Genomic DNA, 19739 nt, shown 5'->3' on the forward strand with positions numbered 1-19739 from the left:
GCTGTGTCTTTCTTGAGAAAGTCTCTGACATTCCACCACGTTCGTTAAAGGTGTCTTCTCTGCTGCTCTAATTTCTGGAGCAGCGGGGTGCAGTGGCTGCAGGGCTGTCATCCCCCTAATCACCGCCTGCAGTCGGGTGGGGTCCAGCTCTGCTCCACTCAGCCCTCGGGTCCCGGTGGCTGCTTTGTGTGAGCGCTCGCCCGTGGGGGTGGGGGGCGTGCGGGGGACAGTGCCTGGAGTTGAACGTGTGTTCTCTGCAGGCAGTTCAAGTCGAGGACTTGGGCACGGTGACTCCCCTGCCACAGAGGCAGCTCGGGCGGCAGGAAGGGGGGGGTGTTTGCGCTTTGCCACTTGTCTTATGGGGGCTGCGTGTCCCCAGCTGGCAGCTGGGACTGGGCAGCTTCCTGGGGGGGGGGGCAGGCTGCATGGGGCAGCTGCCTGGGCGCACTTGGGCCTTATCTCTGAGCGAATAGTTTGATATCACACACGAGTTTCATAACAGACTGTCCTCGGACCTGTGACGCGGAGGCCTCCGGTACGGAGAGTCTGTGAGACGGCCAAGGCCTTGGGAACGAGGACACGGCCTCGTGTCAGGGAGACTGAGGATGGGGGAGGGCTGGGGGGGAGGTGGCCGCGGCGGCCCCAGCGTGTCGGACGGTCCGTGAGCCCAGCTGCGGCCGCGCCTGCCCACTCTCCCGCGGCGCGCTTGGCCAGACGCCAGTTCGAGGACAGCGGGCGAGGCCCTGGGCGGGACCGGGCCGACCGCCGGTCCCGTCGGCCCTGAGGGGCATCCACGCACGGTGTCCCACGTGGCTGCCGCCCGTCCTTGCAGGTGCTTGTCACTCCCTGGTCTTGGACAGGTGACAAAACCGGCGTGGCCAGCCCGTGGGCGGAGGCGCTGCAGCCAGCAGGTCTGGGCGGCTCAGCTGAGTCTGCGTCGTTGCCACCTGCCGCCTCAGTGAGGATGGCTGTGTGTGACACGTGCCGGGCAGGGTGCAGACCGCGGCCTGAGACACAGCGGCAGCACCATCGGACACGCGCCTGGCAGACGTGGCCTGGCCTTGGCGCAGAGGGAACGCTGTCAGGGAGGCCTCCCGGGGGAGGGAGGGTGCCTGGGGAGCTCTGCAGGAGGGGCCCCTGTGCGGGGCCTCGGCCATGCCACTCGCCGCCCCCACCAGAGGGTGGGGTCACGCCCCCGAGCACCCTGGGTCCCCTGTGCTCCTGCCACCGGTGGCTCTGCTGCCTCTGGTCTCTGCAGTCACTCTCTCTCCCTCGTGGAGGAGAACCAGCCTGTGCCGTCACGCTCTCAGTGCCGGTGCTCGTTCTCCCGACCGGAGTTGCCGTCACGGGGTCTCAAAGGGGTCCTTAAAAACCTTTTCTTAAAACCTGATTGGTGCAGGAAGACACTCCCGAGGCTAGATGAAGTCTCTCGGCCCCCCAAGACGACAAAGGTCGCGTCAGAGAACCCTCAGACCGTGGGCCTTCATGGCCGGGAGACCAGGGACTGTGTGGACCCCGGCCCCAAGCCTTGCTCTCTTCTGCCCGGGAAGCTCTCCCGCCCTTCCGCCGGGGCCCCGGCTGCCTGCGGAAAACGCGGTGTGGGTAACAGACCGCTCTTACTCGCTTTATGGGACACTCGGGTCCCGTTTAGTGGCTTATTTTGTCACTCTGGAATGAGGCTCGCTCAGTGTGAGCCCAGGCCCGCTGCCCTGACACCCTGTGCCGACCAGCAGCCGCCTGAGCAGCAGCCCGTGCCGCCCTCCGGACCCCTGGGCCGCCAGGGCCCCTTCCTCCGGGAGGATCGGACGGACCCTGCAGCGGGGCAGAAGCGGGCTCCGTCCTGACCGGGGGTGGGGTGGGAGGAGACAGGCTGTGCGTGTTGGGGGAGCGACTGAGCCGGTTCAAGCGTCTCAGGGCCTGTGGACTTCTTCCTAAGAGACGTGACCCTCAGAAAGCGGATGCTCTGGAGGGTGCTGCCCTTCTTTCTCTCCTGCTGGAGTGTGTAGGCTCCTGGAAGTCGAAGACGTTTTTAGTGTTTCACGTCTGGAGAGACGGGCTGCCTTTAGTGGAGCCCGCGCGTTTTGAGCGGCTGCTGTGTGCACAGTGAGTGTGGATGAGTGATCCGTGCCGCCTGCCTTCCTCCTGCCGCGGGGCCGGCCCCCCGCAGCCTGGGCCCCGGCCCCTCGCTGCCTCCCCACAGCCGGAGCCCAGGGCCCGCCCCCACGCCGCGTGGGGCCTTCCCCAGAGGGGCCCTGGCCACGTCCAGAGACAGCCCTTGACGCCTGCTGCCTCCAGACAGCGGACTTGGGCCCTCCAGAGAAGCCAGTCTTCACGTATAAGGGGTTCCTGTCAACGCGGGCACTGCCGGTTGCCCCTTAGCAACCGCGGAGGCCAGAAGGCAGTGGGAGCGCGTGAAGCCCCGAATGAGAAAAACAAACCTCAAGCAAGACTTCTGCATTCTGTGATGCCATTCTTCAGCAGTGAAGGAAAACTTAGGATGTTTCCAGATAAATGAAAGCTGAGGGAATTTGTTACCAGCGGACCAGCCCACAAGAAATGCTAGAGGAAGTCTTTTAGGCTGAAACTAAAGGATACTGGTTAGTAATTTGAAACCATAAGAAAAAAAATAAAGGACACTAATACAGGTAACCAGTATTACTGCAATTTTGTTTGGGTTTCTGCCATCTTTGTTTTGTGTGATTTGAAAGGCAAAATGTGCCCTGGCTCATGTGGCTGAGTGGATTGAGCACTGGCCTGTGAACCAAAGGGCCACCAGTTCGATTCCCAGTCAGGGCAGATTCCTGGGTTGTGGGCCAAGGTCCCCAGTAGGGGGCGTGCAAGAGGCAACCACACATTGATATTTCTCTCCCTTTCTCCTTCCTGTCCCCTTTCTAAAAGCAAATAAAATCTTTTTTTAAGGCAAAATGCATTAAACCTGTGTTCATGGACATACAATATATAAAGTGTAGTCTGTGACAGTAATAACATAAATTATGAAGAGAAACAAAGATAGAAATGGTGCTTGTATGCTACTGAAACCGCGCTCCCCAGACTGGATCGTTCCATCGTCTCGTTGGTGAGGTCGCCAGCCTTTCCTTCCGCCTCTCGGCTCTGCTGTCGAAGCGCTCCGTGGCACCACCATTCGGTCTGGGCCGTTGTAGCTCGTTGACAGTGTTTGTGATCTGCAAGGTAACTAGTAAGACAGTAACTGTTAAAATGCAGAAATACGCCACACTCGTCACGTTTTGATGAGAAAAAAAATCGCTTGGTGCTTGCTCGGACTCGGCGCGCTTCCCAAAACTCGCATGAGCCACAGCACCGCCCCGCAGGAGGGGGCGCCCCGCCCCGCAGGAGGGGGCGCCCCGTCGGCCGAGCACTCGCCACGAGTCCTGGGGTGAGTTCAGGACACGCGCTGAGGCACCGCTGGCTGCGTGGGAAAGGGAAAGAGGAAGGAGAGTGACACCAGCGACGGCCAGATCAGCCGCACGCACACACACACACACGCACACACACACACACACAGAGGCAGCCGTGGGGGACGTGAGCGCACGACTCGTGCGAGGCTCACAGAAACAGCGGGGCGGCCCCCATGACCTCACCACACAGGAGTGGCCGGACTCTCTCCTGCAAGGACGGAGATCAGCCGGTGACAGTGACAGACGCACGGACGTGCCGTCCACGGGGGCCCCCAGACACGGGAACACCCAGAGGTCCCAAGGAGAGGGATGGGAAGCCGTCACCAGGAGAGAGCTGGTGGCCGTGGCATCACCAGATGGCTTTAGGAAGTCCGTGAGACACAGCAGGACAGGATGCGTTCTGTGAAAACCCCCCTCCCCACTTCCCGCACTGGGGCGTCGGGGCTCCCTCCGAGGTGCTGCACCCTCCTGCTCTCCCGCTCCACGGGCGGGGAGCTCCTGGTGCCGCCGCAGCGGCCCCGTCTCCCTCCCACCGTGCCCGAACCCCCCTCTCCTCTCCTCTCGCCCGCCCCCAGCTACCCCCTGCTGAAGCTGCCCCTGCCCGGGACGGGGCCTGTGGAGCTCGCCACCCCCGTGAAGGACTACGCGCCCCCACCCGTGGCCGCCGACCGCCGACCAGGGGAGCCCAGCGAGCAGCCGGACTGGGTAGGTGCTGGGCGCGTCTGCGCGGGGCCCCGCCCTTCCTCGGTGTGTGGTGCCCCTCCTGTCCAGGGCCCCTCGAGGGGGGTGTCCGTCTCTCTCGATTGGCCGGGGGCGGGGCCCTGTGGGGGGGGGAGACGATGGGGCGAAGGGTCATCCTTGCCGCGCCCACCCGTCGCCCACACGGTTCTGTGGGTTTCCCTGCGCTCGAGTCCGGTCTGTTCTGTGGCCTTGGCGGGACTGTCCGGTCTCTGAGGAGCCTTTCTGATGCATGGTGGGGAGGTCCCCGTGGTCTTGGTCCCCTTTCCCAGCAGCCCACGGGAGGTTCCCTGTGTCCAGGTGTCTTCCTCTGCGACGCGTGTGTCGAAGCGCCCGTCGCCTTGAATCGGGCTGTTCTGATCTCTTGCGAGCCGTCATTCTGTCTGTGGGGCTCCCCTTCTCCCTTTGCCGAGGCCTCGCGTCCCCCAGTGGGTGGCGGCCGGCCCTGCGGGCCCCCGAGGGTGCTGCCCAGAGGACTCACCCGGCCGGCTCTGCGGGGCCCTGGTGCTCCCGGCAGGCCCGCCCTGGGTTGCAGTCGCTGCGACCAGGGCCTTGCGGGTTTGGGGGCGTGGCTCCCTCTGGGGAGACGGTGTTTCACAAGAGGAAGAGAAGAGCAAAGCAGAACTTGGCGTTTCTCGGGCGTGTGGCCCAGGGCGTGTTAATGAACACCGTTGTGCCTTGATTTCCGCCTTCGTGAAACGGGGAAAGCAGTTCTGCTCACGCCCGCGTTACGTGTTGTCAGAGGGCGGAGGGGGAGGACGCGGAGGTTCGGGGCAGCACGCCTCCGGCCTGCCACTCGCATGGACGCACGAGCGTGGCCATCGCCACTGCCGCCGCCGCCGTCCTGGGTCAGGCTTGGCCGGGGCCGAGAGGCCGGGGCCACGGTGTGGGCTCTGCCTGGCGGCACGGGGAGGGGGGCTGCACACCGGCACGCACCGCTCCCTCGACCCTCCTGGGCGGCTGCTCTGGCTCCGCAGCGCGGCCCCGTGGAAGCCATGTTGCACTCACACCTGGACAGTCTGGTGTTCTGCACGCAGTGGAGGCTCGGGAGAGCTTTCTCGCGGCGCAAAGAGCCAGCACAGCTCGCTCAGGAGCCAGGGAGTCGGAAGCGAGGTGTCTCCTTGCGGCAGGGCGGGTGATGAGGCAGGTGGGACCGGGCGGATCCTGGGCCGTGGGGTCGAGACTTCAGTCCGCAGGCGGTGGGAAGCCGTCCCCGTTGAGGCAGTGACACGTGGCCGTGGTTCTCACTGAACCCGGAGGCACTCGGACACCGAGACGTCCCGGCCAGGGGCGGGGGGGTGAGAGGGAAGGAGGGGTTGAGCTCGGAGCAGCTGTAGATGGAGCCGCCGTCCGGTGGCCGCCGCTCTGCTGGGAGGCTCTGCGTGTGGCCTCGTTGGTCCTGGCAGTGGCCCCGCGCGCCCTGGGACCCCAGGCCCACTCCCCCCAGTGAGGGGAGTGAGCGTTTGCGTGAGGGAGGGCCCGAGGCCTGGAGAACGGGGAGACCTGAGTCCAGGGCGCACGGTGGGGCTGGGGCCAGAGGCTGAGCCCGGGTGGGCGCCCCCAGCTGGGTGCCCCGAGCCCGCCCCTCCCACCTCCCCACCCCGCTGCCTGCCCAGGCCCCGGAGGCCCGTTTCTCAGAAGCGCTGAGGAACGGGTCCTCTGGATCATGAGTGTGTCCAGGGAAAGGAGTAAATGCCCGGAGCTCGTGTGAACGTGAAGGAAGGATTGTGTTTTTAGGAACAGACCAACCCAGACAGCACACAGGCCCGAGGTCCCCTGCACCGGCCTGGCCCCCGAGAGCAGGTCACGGTGAAACCAGGACCTCACACCAGGCCCGGCCTGGAGATCCACAGAGGGCTGCCCTCCAGCGTCTGTGTGGCCGGGGGGCCTGGATGTGGGGTTTCCGAGGAGCCCTGGGCAGGGCCTCATCCCGTGAACACTGCTGGCCGGAGTCCCTGGGGCTCCCCGGGGCTCCCCAGGGCCTCAGCGTGGTCGTGAAAGGCAGTGCCCTGCCTGCCCAGGCTGGGCGTCCCCCCCTCCTCCCCCCCCCCGCCCCCGGGCCCTTGCTCCTCAGAGGCCCCGCCCCGCCCCGCCCCCCGCCAGGCCTCCCCTGCCTCAGGGCTCCACGCAGCTGCAGCGCCTCTGGCCGTGACCCTGCCTGGGTGAATCCAGCCCCTCCCTGGGGGGCTCTGGGTCCTGTCCTCCACTGGGAGTCAGCCCACGCCTCTCACTCGTGGGAGCACCGTGGCCACTGCAGTGCCTGCCGGTGCTTCTTCAAGGGCAGCTGGCAGGTCCTCATGGGGGTGGGGGGCGAGGCGCAGCGGTGAGGACGACTGGGTGTGCGTCCCCCTGCCACCTCGGGCCGTGGCGCTCGAGCTGACACCCAGGCAGGCAGGCAGGCACCTTGCTGCTCACGGGGCAGCCTCGGGGGCTGCGCAGCGTCTGCTGCTGGCGTTTTCCTAACGCTCGCCCTCTGCACGCGCTGCTGCTGTGCAGGTGTGTCAGTGGGGTGTGGAGGTGTATATTGGGGGTGTGTGGTGTCAGTGGGGGGTGTGGTGTGTACAGTGGGTGGTGTGTGCGGGCAGTGTGTGTGCGGCGTGTCTGCATCTTGGCGCTGCGGGGTCGGCAGGCGTTGTCCGTGAGGGGCCAGATGGCGCTGTCTCAGGCTTCGTGGGTCACATGGACCCTGGCGTGAGTGCCCGCTCGGGCCCAGACCGCGGCCGTGGGCGGAGCGGCGGGCATGGCAGTGTCCCAGTGACACTCGGTCAGGCCAGCGGGCGTGGGGTCGTCAGCCTGCGGGCCGCAGCCTGCGGACCCCAGGCTGCTGGGCAGTGGGTGGGAGAGGGGTTCGCCAGGGAACCGAGTGCCCCTGGGGGTGCCCTCGCAGTGGCAGGCCTGCCCCTCGGGCCCCACGGTGGCCGCTCGGTCTGGACGTGGACCCGTGTCCCCGCCCCGAGCGAGCCGGCCTCTCTGCCCCGTCCCCCCGCAGTACGTGGGAGCCCCGGTGGCCTACATCCAGCAGATCTTCGTGAAGTCCTCGGTGTCCCCCTGGCACAGGAACCTCCTGGCTGTGGACGTGTTCCGCTCCCCTCTGTCCCGGGCCTTCCAGCTGGTGGAGGAAATCCGGAACCACGTGCTGCGGGACAGGTACCCACCGAGGGACCCAGCCCGCCCTGCACTTCTGAGCACGCGCGAGCGCCCTGTGGCTGAGGCCCCTGCACCTGTGCAGGTGGCACAGCTGGAGCCCGGTGTCGGACCGGGAGGGGGCCCCCTGGGCTGGCCTGGGGTGAGCTGACGGAGAGCCGGTGGCCTTGTGTCTCAGATGCTCCCTGTGGCGGGGGGGTTATGACACGTGATGGCCATGCTGTCGAGAAGCAAGCTCTCCCTGGGGGTACGCTTCTGAGGCCCCAGCTCAGGGATCCCTGGAGCGGGCTGGCCTTGCAGGCTGCTTGCTGGGGTGGTAGTTAGCGAAGGGCGTGGACAGGCCTGGTGGGTGGAGCGGAGCCCCCCGATCTCCACAGCAGCCCTGCTGCCCGTGGAGTTGGTCCGGGCGTCTCTGCGGGTGGGGCTGCGCATGCTCCCAGGCAGGCCTCTCTCTAGAGCCGTCAGCCTCCCGGCTCCAGGTGAACTTGGAAGGCCCGACAGCCGCAGGGTGGCTGCCCTGACCCCCAGGCTCTGGGGACTTGATGACACCGGCGGCCCGTCCCCACGGCGGGCTGCCCTGCGTTGGCAGACACAGCAGAGGCCGCGGGCTGTCTCCACACAGCTCGGGGACCAGGAGCCTGGAGGAGGTGTGCCTGCAGGTGACCGACCTGCTGCCCGGCCTCAGGAAGCTCCGGAACCTGCTCCCTGAGCATGGATGCCTGCTGCTGTCCCCGGCCAACTTCTGGCAGAACGACCGCGAGCACTTCCAGGCCGACCCCGACATCATCAGGACCATCCACCAGCACGAGCCCAAGACCCTGCAGACCTCGGCCACGCTCAAAGGTACCCTCGGGGCCGGCGTCCCGAGGGCCCGTGCGGGTGCCTGTCGGGGGCCCAGCCCTCTCCGATGGGTGCTCTGGCGGATCAGGGGGTGACCCCTCGTGCCTGAGGGCGGCGGTGGGGAGGGGCTCCTGGCGGCTGCCCAGCGCCGGCTGCTTTCTGCCCGCAGACCTGCTGTTCGGCGTCCCCGGGAAGTACAGCGGCGTGGGCCTGTTCACCCGGAAAAGGATGGCCTCCTACACCATCACCCTGGTCTTCCGGCGCTACCATGCCAAGTGAGGCCTGCAGGGCGGCGCTCTGGCCTGGGCTGTGGGTGGCAGCCCCTGTTCCGCTTGGGGTGCCCAGAGTGTCCCTGGGACCGTGCAGTGTCCAGGCTTCCTGCTGGAGTGTCTCTGTCCCTCAGACTGAAGGCGTGGGGTCCGGCGTGAGGGACAGAGGCAGGGCTGGCAAGTAGTGTCCTGGTGCCCTGCTCGTCTCTGGTGGGCAGTGCTCACCAGCTGCTTGCCCTTGAGCCCCTGTGGCCCGAGAGTCCTGCCTGGCAGAGCGCTGCAGGCGGCTCCCGGCGAGGGCGGGGCCCCAGACGTGCCTCCGATCTGCTCTGCAGGGCCCTCGGCCTTCTGAGCGGCAGGCTGGTCGGGCAGGGGCTGCCGGCACCCTCTGCGGAGGAGCCCTCGCCAGCCCGGGCAGGAGGGAGGCTTTGGGGGCCCCTTTCCTGGGGCTGCCCGTGTCCCCTGGACCAAGAGGGACAGCCCCTCCCCCCGCTGCTCCGTGGCCAGGTTCCTGGGCAGCCTGCGGGCCCGCCTGATGCTGCTGCACCCCAGCCCCAACTGCAGCCTGCGGGCCGAGAGCCTGGTGCACGTGCACTTCAAGGAGGAGATCGGCGTCGCCGAGCTCATCCCCCTCGTGACCACCTACATCATCTTGTTCGCCTATATCTACTTCTCCACGCGTAGGTCGCGGCGAGGCTCGCGGCGAGGCGGCTGGGCTCCCCTGCCCCGGGGGCGGGGGGAGGAAGGGTTGGGCAGAGATGCAGGACACGCCCCGTGGTCACCAAAGCCAGGGCTTCGTGCCCCAGGAGAGTCACGGGCCCGGGGCTCCTCTGCTTCTGAGGAAAAGAGCCTTCCCGGGCGGGGGCTTCCAGAGACACACTGTCCCTGAGGCCGGGCGGGAGGTGGGCACGGCTGCCCCTTCCTCGGGTCGCACCAGGGACCCTCCCTCCCTCCGCGTCGTCAGGCGCACCCTGCTCCGGGCAGCTCAGCTCAGGGCCCCGGGTGTGGGGCTGGGAGGGCGCCGCCCTGACGTGCCCTCTGCTGTGCAGGCAAGATCGACATGGTCAAGTCCAAGTGGGGGCTGGCGCTGGCCGCTGTGGTCACCGTGCTCAGCTCGCTGCTCATGTCTGTGGGGCTCTGCACGCTCTTCGGCCTGACGCCCACCCTCAACGGCGGGTAGGTCCTCGGGGTGGGCCCCGCCGGGGCGCATTGTCACTCTGACGTCTGGCAAGAAGCACGTTTGCTCCCTAAGTTACCTGGTTTGTGTTCGTGTGTGTGTGTGTGTGTGTGTATGTGTGGTGTATCAGTATATGCACATGCGTAACATGCATGTTTGTGTGTGCAGGGTCTGCACACGTGCGTGTTTCTGCATGGGCACCTGTGGTTCTGCCTTGCATGTGTGTGCATAGCGTGTGAATGTGGGCATGCGTGTTTCTGTCTTCGTACCCATGTGCACAGCGTGCTGCTCCATGGCTTGAGCCACAGGTGCTGTGAGAGACAAGTGTGTGTTTCTTCCTTTTTTACTATTAAAACACTTAGATGCCTAACAGGTCATTTTAGTCTCACCTTTTAAAAAGTTACGGGCACGCTCTGTAAGCTGTCCCCTTTCCTTGGTAACTGCTCCCCCCGCCATTGCTCTCCGAGTCTGGGCTGGAGGCCCCGGGCCTGTGCTCCAGCCTCGGTCTGCGTGGCCCGGCCGCCGGCGCGTGTGACCAGCGGGTCCTGCCTCGGCCTGTCGGGCTGGCCGCAGACACCACGACGCTGTGTTTCCCGCTTCCCTCCCTGCTCTGGAAGGCCTGCTTCCTCTCCTGACCCGCGGGTGCTGGCGCCCCTCCCCACGGGTGCGTGCGGTGGGCCCGGGAGCCGCTCGTGTTCATAGGACGCCTCTCCGAGGCCAGCCTCTCCACAGAGGGGAGCGGGCCTGCAGGCCACTCCCCTGAGGTTCCGTCCTCATGGCCCGGCCCGGAGCGCGGCTTGCGTTCGGCCACAGCCACCTCCTCGGGCCGGGAGAGGCTGGTGTGCTCGCAGCCCTCCCTCCACTGCGCTGGGGCTGGGGCTGGGGCTGGGGCTGGCCACCTGCCTGCAAGGGGAGCGCCGCATGGTCAGGGCCCTGTGGGGGGTCGGTGCGGAGGGTGGGGCTTCCGCCCTGTGCTTGTAGGGGTCACTGGGCAGCCCCTCCTGCAGGCTGCAAACCCCACAGTCCCCCCAACCCCCCCGAGGTCAGACCTGCTGAGAGCTGGCTGTGTCGGGGGCGCTCAGCGCTGCCCTCACCTTCTCTCCCCCTCTGCCCCCAGCGAGATTTTCCCCTACCTCGTGGTGGTCATCGGGCTGGAGAACGTGCTGGTGCTCACCAAGTCGGTGGTCTCGACGCCCGTGGACCTGGAGGTGAAGCTGCGCATCGCCCAAGGTAACGCAGGGGGGAGTGGGGTGCCCCAGGGTGAGGGGCTGTGTGGCGCTGCCTCCTGCTGAGGAAACGGGGGTGCAGACACCTCCCCTGCTCTGGCCCCCCCATCCCCGCCTGTGTAACGTGGGTGGGCCACCAGGTCCTGGCAGCTTGTTAGCGCGTGTCCGGAGGGGCCTTTGTCCTGGTTCCCGTGTCGGGAAGAGAGCAGGCCAGACTGTGCTGCGGGGCTGCTGTGTCTGGCGGCCTCTCGTCTGGGCCGGTGACTTCCCTTCCTGCCTCCGTGCCCCACGGTAGCCGGGGGCCAGTCACTTCAGAGGGGCTGTCTCCACAGCTGTGGCCTTGGGCGCAGAAGCTGGGGACCTGGGTTCTGGGGAAGCTGGAGGAGAGCCTGGGCCTGGGGGTCCAGTCTGAGTGCCGGCTCCCCCTTTTCCCACCTGTGTCTGTGGGAATAGGGCTGCGGCGGCCGTTGGGTCCGCAGACCCCTGAGCTGCTGCGAGAGGCCGGCCCGCACCAGGTGTGGCGTTCCTGGGCGACCCGGGAGGTGGCTCCTGCCCTGGGTGCTCAGAGCCCTGCACTGCGCCCCCCCTGGGGAGGGGCTGGGGGAGGAGCAGAGCCGGCTCTTACATCCCTGGAGTCATTCTGCCACCCGGTGGGGGCACGCTCTCCCCACGCCCAAGCCAAGCAGATGGCATGTGGGGGCTGGGTGTGCGGGGGTGGGCAGCGCTGCGTTCGCTTGCCCCAGCATCTGCTTCTCCCTCCCTGGGCCCCGCGAGCCGCTCCCTGAGCAGCTGCGCAGTGATGGCCGCCGTGGGGCCCAGGCGCGAGGCCTCCTGTGGGCTGGCGCGCCGGGGGACGGCCGCCCCGGGAGGCTGGGCGCCCGCCCACGCCTCTGGCGTCCGAGGCCCCCGGGGCGAGTGCGGACACGGAGCAGACAGCGACCGCGCGCGGCCCCGGCCCCGTCGTCCCCGCAGGCCTCAGCTGCGAGAGCTGGTCCATAATGAAGAACATGGCCACGGAGCTGGGCATCATCCTCATCGGCTACTTCACACTCGTGCCCGCCATCCAGGTGAGCCCGCAGGCCCGCCTCCGGGCCGAGTGTGGGTGCCCCCCCCCCAGCACAGCGCCTCACCTCTGAGGGGGGCCCCTTTGCGCCAAGGCGGCGGCCAGTGTGCACAGGGCGCCCCTGGCGGGCCAGTTTGGGAGAAGTCCTCAGTGCGCCACGGCTGGGCTGTGGGGTCATGCTCCGTGAGGAGCTGGCTCCACGTCTGACCTCGACCCCTTACTCTCCGCCACTCGGCCCCAGGGAAGGAGGGCACTCGGTGGGCACACGAGGGCTGGTGGCCGACCCCAGTCTCCATCAGGCCTGGTTACCTGTTTCTCAGGCAGAACTGGGGGGGGGTCCCTGAACCAGTCCCCTCCTGCCTTCCCTGACCCCCACCCGCAGGCCGTAGGCACCTGTCCTACCCACGCCCACAGGGGGGTCGCCACCACTGCCCAGAGTGGCGCCCGCTCTCGGCAGTGTCCTCGCTCAGCGGTGGGGCTGTGGGCGGTGGGGCTGTGGGCGGCGGCGGAGGAGCGGCAGGCAGGGAGGGACGCGTCCTGTCCGGCGCTGTGCCGGGACTGGCAGGCCCGTCCCCTAGGTGGCCCCCAGGGCGTCTGCAGGGCACGCACGGGGCAGCCTGGGGACTCGAGAGCTGGCGTGGCCGCACGTGCTGGATCCTTGCAGGCTTGAGCCTCGGTGATGCGCCAGAGGTCTCAAACAATCAAACAAGAGCACGGGAGGAAGACTTAAACCTGAGAAAATTCCGCCCCCGGACAGAGCCTGGGCAGCAGAGGGACCACCCTCGTGCAGTCTCAGGACAGAATTAGGTCCTTCCAGCCTCCCTCCCTCCCTCCCTCCAGGGGCCCAGCGCAGCTGTCAGCCAGAGCTGTGGGCAGGTCCACACCCGGGAGTCTGGCCAGGGGCTCTCTGCAGGCTGGTGGGACTCAGAGCTCCCAGCTCGCCTCAGACTCTCCTCTGGGGGGTGGGGGGGGGTCGGTCAGAGGGTTCAGGGAGAGCGCCCATCCTTCAGCCTCATCCTGGTAAGGATTTGAGAGGTCCTTGCTGCCCCCTGGCGGGCAGGGAGGGAGCTGCTGGCCCTGCCCCTCCTTGGCCATGCCCAGATCCCCCAAACTGCCGGCCGCTGAGCAGGTGCTCAGGCCCCTGTGGGCAGGGACCGGCTTCTCTAAGGCGCCGCTGGTCTGGGAGGTCATGGTGTCCCTGTGTCTGTCCTGACTCCAGGAGTTCTGTCTTTTTGCCGTCGTGGGCCTGGTGTCTGACTTCTTCCTTCAGATGCTCTTCTTCACCACCGTCCTGTCCATCGACATCCGCCGGATGGAGGTGCGAGCCGGTCGAGCCCCGCCCCGCCCCGCCCCGCCCTCCTCCTCCTCAGCCCTGGCTGCGCTCCCCCGGGCCTCGGGGCGAGCGGCACAGACCCTGGCGGGGCCACCGCCCCTGTGGGTGGCGTCGGGGCAGCACCCTCAGGCCCTGACTGCTGTGCCCCAGCAGCTGGCGGACCTGAACAGGCGGCCCCCCCCCGAAGCCTGCCTGCCCCCCGCGAAGCCAGTGGGGCGTCCAGTGCGCTTCGAGCGGCAGCTGGCCACGCGGCCAGCCACGCCTCACACCATCACACTGCAGCCGTCCTCCTTCCGGAACCTGCGGCTCCCCAAGAGGCTGCGTGTCATCTACTTCCTGGCGCGCACCCGCCTGGCTCAGCGCCTCATCATGGTACCTGCACACCCCCCCCCCCCCCCCGCCCCGAGGGCCGGCGCTTGCGGCCCTCCTGCGCTCTGCACTTGGCCTTAGAGGTGGTGGCAGGGGCACCGCTCCAGCCCAGACTCCCGCGGCGAGGTCCATCTCTGGGGCAAGCAGCCCCGGGTCACCAGGTGGAAGGGTCAGTGTCCCCCCGAGTGGCTCAGGACAGGAGCTTCCTGGACGTGGCGCTCGGCATGAACCAGCCACGCTCCCGAGCCAGGGCTCATTGGCCGCTAGTGGCGCACAGGCATCGGGCAGGGCTGGGTGGAGTGACTCCCGCACAGGGGTGGGGGGGGCCCTAGGGGCCTTTCCTGGGCAGCCGAAGTGGTGAGGAGGGGCCGGCCCCGGGGGTGTCTCTGGAGCAGGTCAGGGGGCTGGGCCCGCTTGCTGTACAGACCGTGGGAACGGTGGCAGGCTTCTGGTCCCAGCCGAGAGGGGGGCTGGGGGTGGGGAGATGCACTGTCCCACCTAAGGGCGTCCGTTTCCAGGTCAGGAGACCCAAGCCCTGACCATGGGAGGGGAACTGGGTCCCTCCAGTGGCAGTTGACCCCAGGTGGTGCAGGGGACTTGAGGGGGCAGGGGGGGGACAGACAGATTGGGGCCCAGCTCCTTTCTCCTCATGCCTGAGGTCCCTGTGCTGCCACCTCTGGGCACGAGGGCCGAGCGTGCGGGCAGGGGATGTTGGGGCCGCCCCTCTGTCCCAGAGGCCCCGCTGAGCCCCCGCCTCCCCTCCGCAGGCCGGCACGGTTGTCTGGATCGGCATCCTGGTGTACACGGACCCGGCAGGGCTGCGCACCTACCTCGCTGCCCAGGTGACGGAGCAGAGCCCCCTGGGTGAGGGCACCCTGACCCCCATGCCTGTGCCTGGGGGCGTGCTGCCGGCCAGCCACCCGGACCCCGCCTTCTCCATCTTCCCACCGGACGCCCCTAAGTTCCCGGAGAACCACACGTTGCCAGGGGAGATGCCTGAGTCCGGGGCTCCGGTAGAGAGCATCCAGGACAGCCCTGTCCCAGAGGTCACCTGGGGGCCTGAGGATGAGGAACTTTGGAGGAAGTTGTCCTTCCGCCACTGGCCGACGCTGTTCAGCTACTACAACATCACTCTGGCCAAGAGGTCAGTGGGGCCCTGCCAGGCGCCACCCCCACCTGCTGGCGTCAGCTCGCCGTCCCCAGAGCATCCCTTTGCCCCCTCGGGTGGGGAAGCCCCTGGTTGGACTCCCGTGTGTCCTGGCCTGCACTACAGCTGTGGCTGGGGGCCGGTGCCTGTGACAGAGCAAGGTCACGGTGTCAGAGCCGGCTAGGGAGGGGCCTCCTTGCTCCCCCCCACCCCGTGGGGAGCTGCCCTCGGAGGGTGGTCTTGGAGTTTGGCAGTTTGAGCCAAGTCCTGTGCAGAGTAGGGAGGGGCGTGGGGGTGGGCAGCAGCAGGGGGACTCTTCCGGGGGTCTCCTGGCTGAGGCTGCCCACCCGCTGCCCGGCCCCAGGTACATCAGCCTGCTGCCTGTCATCCCAGTCACGCTCCACCTGAACCCAAGGGAGGCCCTGGAGGGGCGGCACCCTCAGGACAGCCAAAGCGCCTGGCCGCCGCCGCAGCCCGGCCCTGGCGGGCTCTGGGAGGCCGGCCCCAAGGGGCCGGGCGTGGCGCAGGCCCATGGAGACGTCACCCTGTACAAGTAAGGCCCGGGAGGGGGGCGGCCGGCGGGACGGGCCTGGGCGCGCCTGACCACAGCCCTCTGCCCAGGGTGGCGGCGCTCGGCCTGGCCTCGGGCATCGTCCTCGTGTTGCTGCTGCTCTGCCTCTACCGCGTGCTCTGCCCACGCAACTACGGGCAGCCGGGGGGTGGGCCTGGCCGGCGGCGCCGCGGAGACTTGCCCTGTGATGACTACGGCTACACGCCTCCCGAGACGGAGATTGTGCCCCTGGTGCTGCGCGGGCACCTCATGGTGAGTGCAGCGGGGGCTGGGCCCGCCCCTCCCGCCCCGCCCCCCCTGCCCCTCCCGCCCTGCCCCCGCACCAGTGCTGGAGCCCACGGCCCTGCCCCACCCCCGCAGGATATCGAGTGTCTGGCCAGCGACGGCATGCTGCTGGTGAGCTGCTGCCTGGCGGGCCGCGTGTGCGTGTGGGACGCGCAGACCGGAGACTGCCTCACGCGCATCCCGCGCCCCAGGTAGGTGTGCGGCCCCGTCCGCCCTCCCCCCAGCCCCGCCAGCCCCCCAGCCCCTGCACCCCGCTGTCCTCACCCCACCCTCCTGGCCTCCCGCAGGCAGCGCCGGGACAGCGGCAGCGGCGGCGTGTTTGAGGTCCAGGAGAGCTGGGAGCGGCTGTCCGACGGCGGCAAGAGCGGCCCAGAGGAGCCAGGGGACAGCCCTCCGCTGCGGCACCAGCCCCAGGGCCCCACACCGCCGTCCCTCTTCGGGGACCAGCCGGACCTCACCTGCTTGATCGACACCAACTTCTCCGTTCGGACGCCGCTCTCAGAGCCCCCTCGGCCTGAGCCCCGGCACCGGGCGGGCTGCGGCCGCGTCCGGGACAACCCAGGCTACGATTTCAGCCGCCTGGTGCAGCGCGTGTACCAGCAGGAGGGGCTCGCCCCGGTCCACGCACCCGTCCTGCGCCCACCCTCCCCCAGGCCCACGCTGCCGCTGGCCCCTGAGGACGAGGGGGGCTGTCCTCCCGAGAAGAGCTCCCCGGCCCTCGCCTGGGCCCCCAGTGCGGACGGCTCCATCTGGAGCCTGGAGCTGCAAGGCAGCCTCATCGTGGTGGGCCGCAGCAGCGGCCGGCTGGAGGTGGGCGGGGGCGCTGGAGGGGGGCGGGGACACTGGAGGGGGCGGGGCTGTGGGCCGCCCCAGCCCGCGGGCGCTCACGGCTGCCTGGCTTGCAGGTGTGGGACGCCATCGAGGGCACGCTGCGCTGCAGCAGCGAGGAGGTCCCCTCGGGAATCACGGACCTCGTGTTCCTGGACAAAAGGTGGGAGTTCCAGGCTGCCTGCTTCAGCCCCGACACCCCAGCCCTTCCTGGCCAGGGCGCACTCCTGACCGCCCTTCCCGGTGCCCAGCCCCACGCCTGTGACCAGCGGGCGGTCCACCTGGATGGGAGGGCTGGGTGGCAGGTGTGAAGCATGTAGAACCGGGCCTGGCACCGAGTTCCCAGGACACTGATCCACTCACCGGCACCTTGGGGCTGGGTGGGGGGCGAGCGAATGTACTGTGTTCCTCCTTTTACCTCTTTGAAGTCAGAGTTCCCTATGTAGCCTGTTGGTGCTGACATTCCTGAGTTTCCTGGCTGCATTTTCAGTCACAGAAAAAAGGTGTTTTCAGAAGCTTCTTGTTAAAAATGTTTCTTTTCCATTGACACTGGCCACTGCTCTCGCCCCCCTCCTCAGCGTACTCTGGCCGGGGGTGCTCCTGGGGCTCCGTTCGCACACTCGAGAGGGCTCCCCCGTTTTCTGGGGGCGGGAGAGGTACCTCTTGCCTCTCACTCTCATTCTGGCTGCTGCTGTGCTTGCCTTCACCACGCTTCTCGCACAGGCCTCGTCCGCCGATGCCCTGCTCTCAGGCCTGGCCAAGTCCATCGGTTTTCCTGACTCTTGGAAACTCTCGCCTGCAAATTTATTTTTTTAAGTTTTAGGGACAGCCCACGTCTTGGTCCAACGTTTGGAGTTCCTGGTGTCCACAGTCTTCTCCTCGTCCCCCTCTTTCCCCTGCACCACGTCTCCCCCGGTTCTGTGGTGCGCCCACAAATGTAGGGGCAGAGGTCAGAGATGTGCGTTGCCGTCTGCTGCAGGAAGGTTTTGAATCCTTCTCACTCCCAGGCTTTAGGGCCGCGGGGCAAACACCCCCGTGTCTCCCTGTCAGCTCGGGCCGGGCGTTCCCCGGCAGCGACGAAAATCCCGGTTTCTTTGTGGAAAAGCAGGCGGAAGGGGTGGTGCTTGTTTGAACCGCTGGGGGGTGGTGCAGGCCGCAGCCCGACTTCGGGCGCATTCCTGTCCTCAGAGCTCCCCAGGCTGTGGAGGGGGACCCTCCACGGGCTTGTTTTCCATTTACAACCTTACACGACACTCCCCAGGGGCCACTTCACCCACACTAACTTTCCTCCTCGCGACCACCCTGTGAGGTGGGTTCTGTTGGCCCCATTCCCCAGATGAAGAAACTGAGGCAGAGGATCATGGAATGGCAGCCGGGCCCCTCCAGCACCTCTTCCCCAGCGCCTGTGCCTCCCTGCTGGCTGCAGGCCCTCCCGTCTCCCTGCAGAGCCGAGCCTGTGCCGCCCGTGTGGGGCTCAGCCCCGTGGTGGGGGCTCTGTGGGCGAGCCACATGGCCGTGCTTCTTTCTTTCAGGATTGTGGCTGCCCGGCTCAACGGGTCCCTGGATTTCTTCTCCCTGGAGACCCACACTGCCTTCAGCCCCCTGCAGTTCCGAGGTCAGAGGGGCTGGGCTGGGCAGGTTCCTGCGCCTGGGGCTGGGGTACCTCTCAGAGACCCCTCACTCGGCCCGTTGTCCCCAGGACAGGGCAGCTCTCCCACGACCCCCGTGTACAGCAGCAATGACACGGTGTGCTGCCGCCTGACCCACACAGTGCCCTGCGCGCACCAGAAACCCATCACAGCCCTGAAGGCCGCTGCTGGGCGCCTGGTGACTGGGAGCCAAGACCACACGCTGAGGGTGAGTGCCGGCCCCGGCTCCTGGACACTGGAGCGAACAGCACTGGGTGGGTGGGTGGGCCGGGGGTCAGTGAGGGAGAGGCTGGTGGTCTCCTGGGCGAGCCGTGGAAGGGACCTCCCGGCCAGAGTGTGGTTCAGCAAAGTGGAGACCAGAATGTGACGCCCACCCCTGCCCCAGGTGTTCCGTCTGGAGGACTCGTGCTGCCTCTTCACCCTGCAGGGCCACTCGGGGGCCATCACGGCCGTGTACATGGACCAGGTGAGGGGCTGCACGTGCATGCGGGCCGGGGCCCTCGCTCCTGACTCCTGGGAAGCAGAGCAAGGGCCCCAAGGACACTGGGACCCCGCAGTAGAGACAGGTCCCTGCCACGGTGACCCCACTCCTGACCGTGTTCCTCTGGGAACGGGGGGCAAGCACAAGGCCCACGGGCTCACTCCACCTCGTTTCACCCGGCCCGGCACCTCGTTTCCACTCAGCGGCAGCACTGAGCTCCCGCTTAACTGTCCGGGGTCAGTTACACGTACACAGCCCTGAAGTTACACTCAGCCCTTTGAAGGCGACCGCGGGGCTGACATGAGTCAACACCCCCACTCTAGACCATGGTGCTGGCCAGCGGAGGACAAGACGGCGCCATCTGCCTCTGGGACGTGCTGACCGGCAGCCGTGTCAGCCACACGTTCGCTCACCGCGGGGACGTCACCTCCCTCACCTGCACCACCTCCTGCGTCATCAGCAGCGGCCTGGACGACCTCATCAGCATCTGGGACCGCAGCACGAACATCAAGCTCTACTCCATTCAGCAGGTAGGCAGGTGGGGGCGGTGCGCTCACGCTGCATCGGGGAGGGAAGGGCTGCGACCCTGAGCCCGTCCCATCCTTGCCTCTAGGACCTGGGCTGTGGCGCAAGCTTGGGTGTCATCTCAGACAACCTGCTGGTGACCGGTGGCCAAGGCTGTGTCTCCTTTTGGGACCTAAACTATGGGGACCTGTTACAGACCGTCTACCTGGGTAAGGAGAGTGAGGCCCAGCCCGCCCGCCAGATCCTGGTGCTGGACAACGCCGCCATCGTCTGCAACTTTGGCAGCGAGCTCAGCCTGGTGTACGTGCCCTCCGTGCTGGAGAAGCTGGACTGAGGGCGGGCGGGGGCTCTCTGAGCCGTCCTCCCTGGGGACAGCCGTCCTCCCTGGAGACTGTAATATTAAACTTTTTTAAAAAACCACACCCGCCAGGGACCTCGTGAGCCACTGCGTCTCCTCCACGAGAGCGCCCCCTCCAGCACTCACTCGGTCAGACCCTGCGCAGCTCAGCCACTGCAGGCTGGAGCTGTGTAAGTGCAAGGGGCCAGTGACGGGGCGGTGGGGCGGGGGGCGGGGTTCTTAACCACTTCAGAGATGTGGCAGCCAAGGGTGGCCCCAAGCTCACTCAAGATGCCATGTTTCAAGGTGGTTAGTGGGGTTCAGGCTCCTCCTCTGAGGCA

The 19739-nt window shown here is 67.3% G+C and overlaps 1 protein-coding gene across 2 annotated transcripts in view; it reads left to right on the top strand.

Annotated features, from left to right (window-relative positions):
• Positions 1-19481, top strand: part of LOC123830510 (SREBF chaperone) — a 35049-nt gene extending 15568 nt beyond the window's left edge. For both annotated transcript variants that reach the window (XM_045856838.1, XM_045856836.1), the window contains exons 3-23: positions 3992-4121; positions 7144-7301; positions 7921-8141; positions 8308-8413; positions 8915-9087; positions 9457-9583; positions 10702-10814; positions 11783-11877; positions 13093-13191; positions 13360-13578; positions 14343-14719; positions 15087-15275; positions 15344-15545; positions 15654-15769; positions 15866-16388; positions 16484-16569; positions 17939-18021; positions 18106-18263; positions 18441-18521; positions 18860-19066; positions 19150-19481. In XM_045856838.1, the coding sequence (XP_045712794.1) occupies positions 3992-4121; positions 7144-7301; positions 7921-8141; positions 8308-8413; positions 8915-9087; positions 9457-9583; positions 10702-10814; positions 11783-11877; positions 13093-13191; positions 13360-13578; positions 14343-14719; positions 15087-15275; positions 15344-15545; positions 15654-15769; positions 15866-16388; positions 16484-16569; positions 17939-18021; positions 18106-18263; positions 18441-18521; positions 18860-19066; positions 19150-19395 (3709 nt within the window). In that variant the 3' untranslated portion in view covers positions 19396-19481. The remainder of the gene's footprint in view (positions 1-3991; positions 4122-7143; positions 7302-7920; positions 8142-8307; positions 8414-8914; positions 9088-9456; positions 9584-10701; positions 10815-11782; positions 11878-13092; positions 13192-13359; positions 13579-14342; positions 14720-15086; positions 15276-15343; positions 15546-15653; positions 15770-15865; positions 16389-16483; positions 16570-17938; positions 18022-18105; positions 18264-18440; positions 18522-18859; positions 19067-19149) is intronic.
• The last annotated feature ends 258 nt before the right edge of the window (positions 19482-19739 follow it).

This window comes from Phyllostomus hastatus, unplaced genomic scaffold, assembly GCF_019186645.2.
Source record: "Phyllostomus hastatus isolate PE091 unplaced genomic scaffold, TTU_PhHast_1.1 phas_scaffold_129, whole genome shotgun sequence".
In the NCBI taxonomy this organism is placed as follows: domain Eukaryota; kingdom Metazoa; phylum Chordata; class Mammalia; order Chiroptera; family Phyllostomidae; genus Phyllostomus; species Phyllostomus hastatus.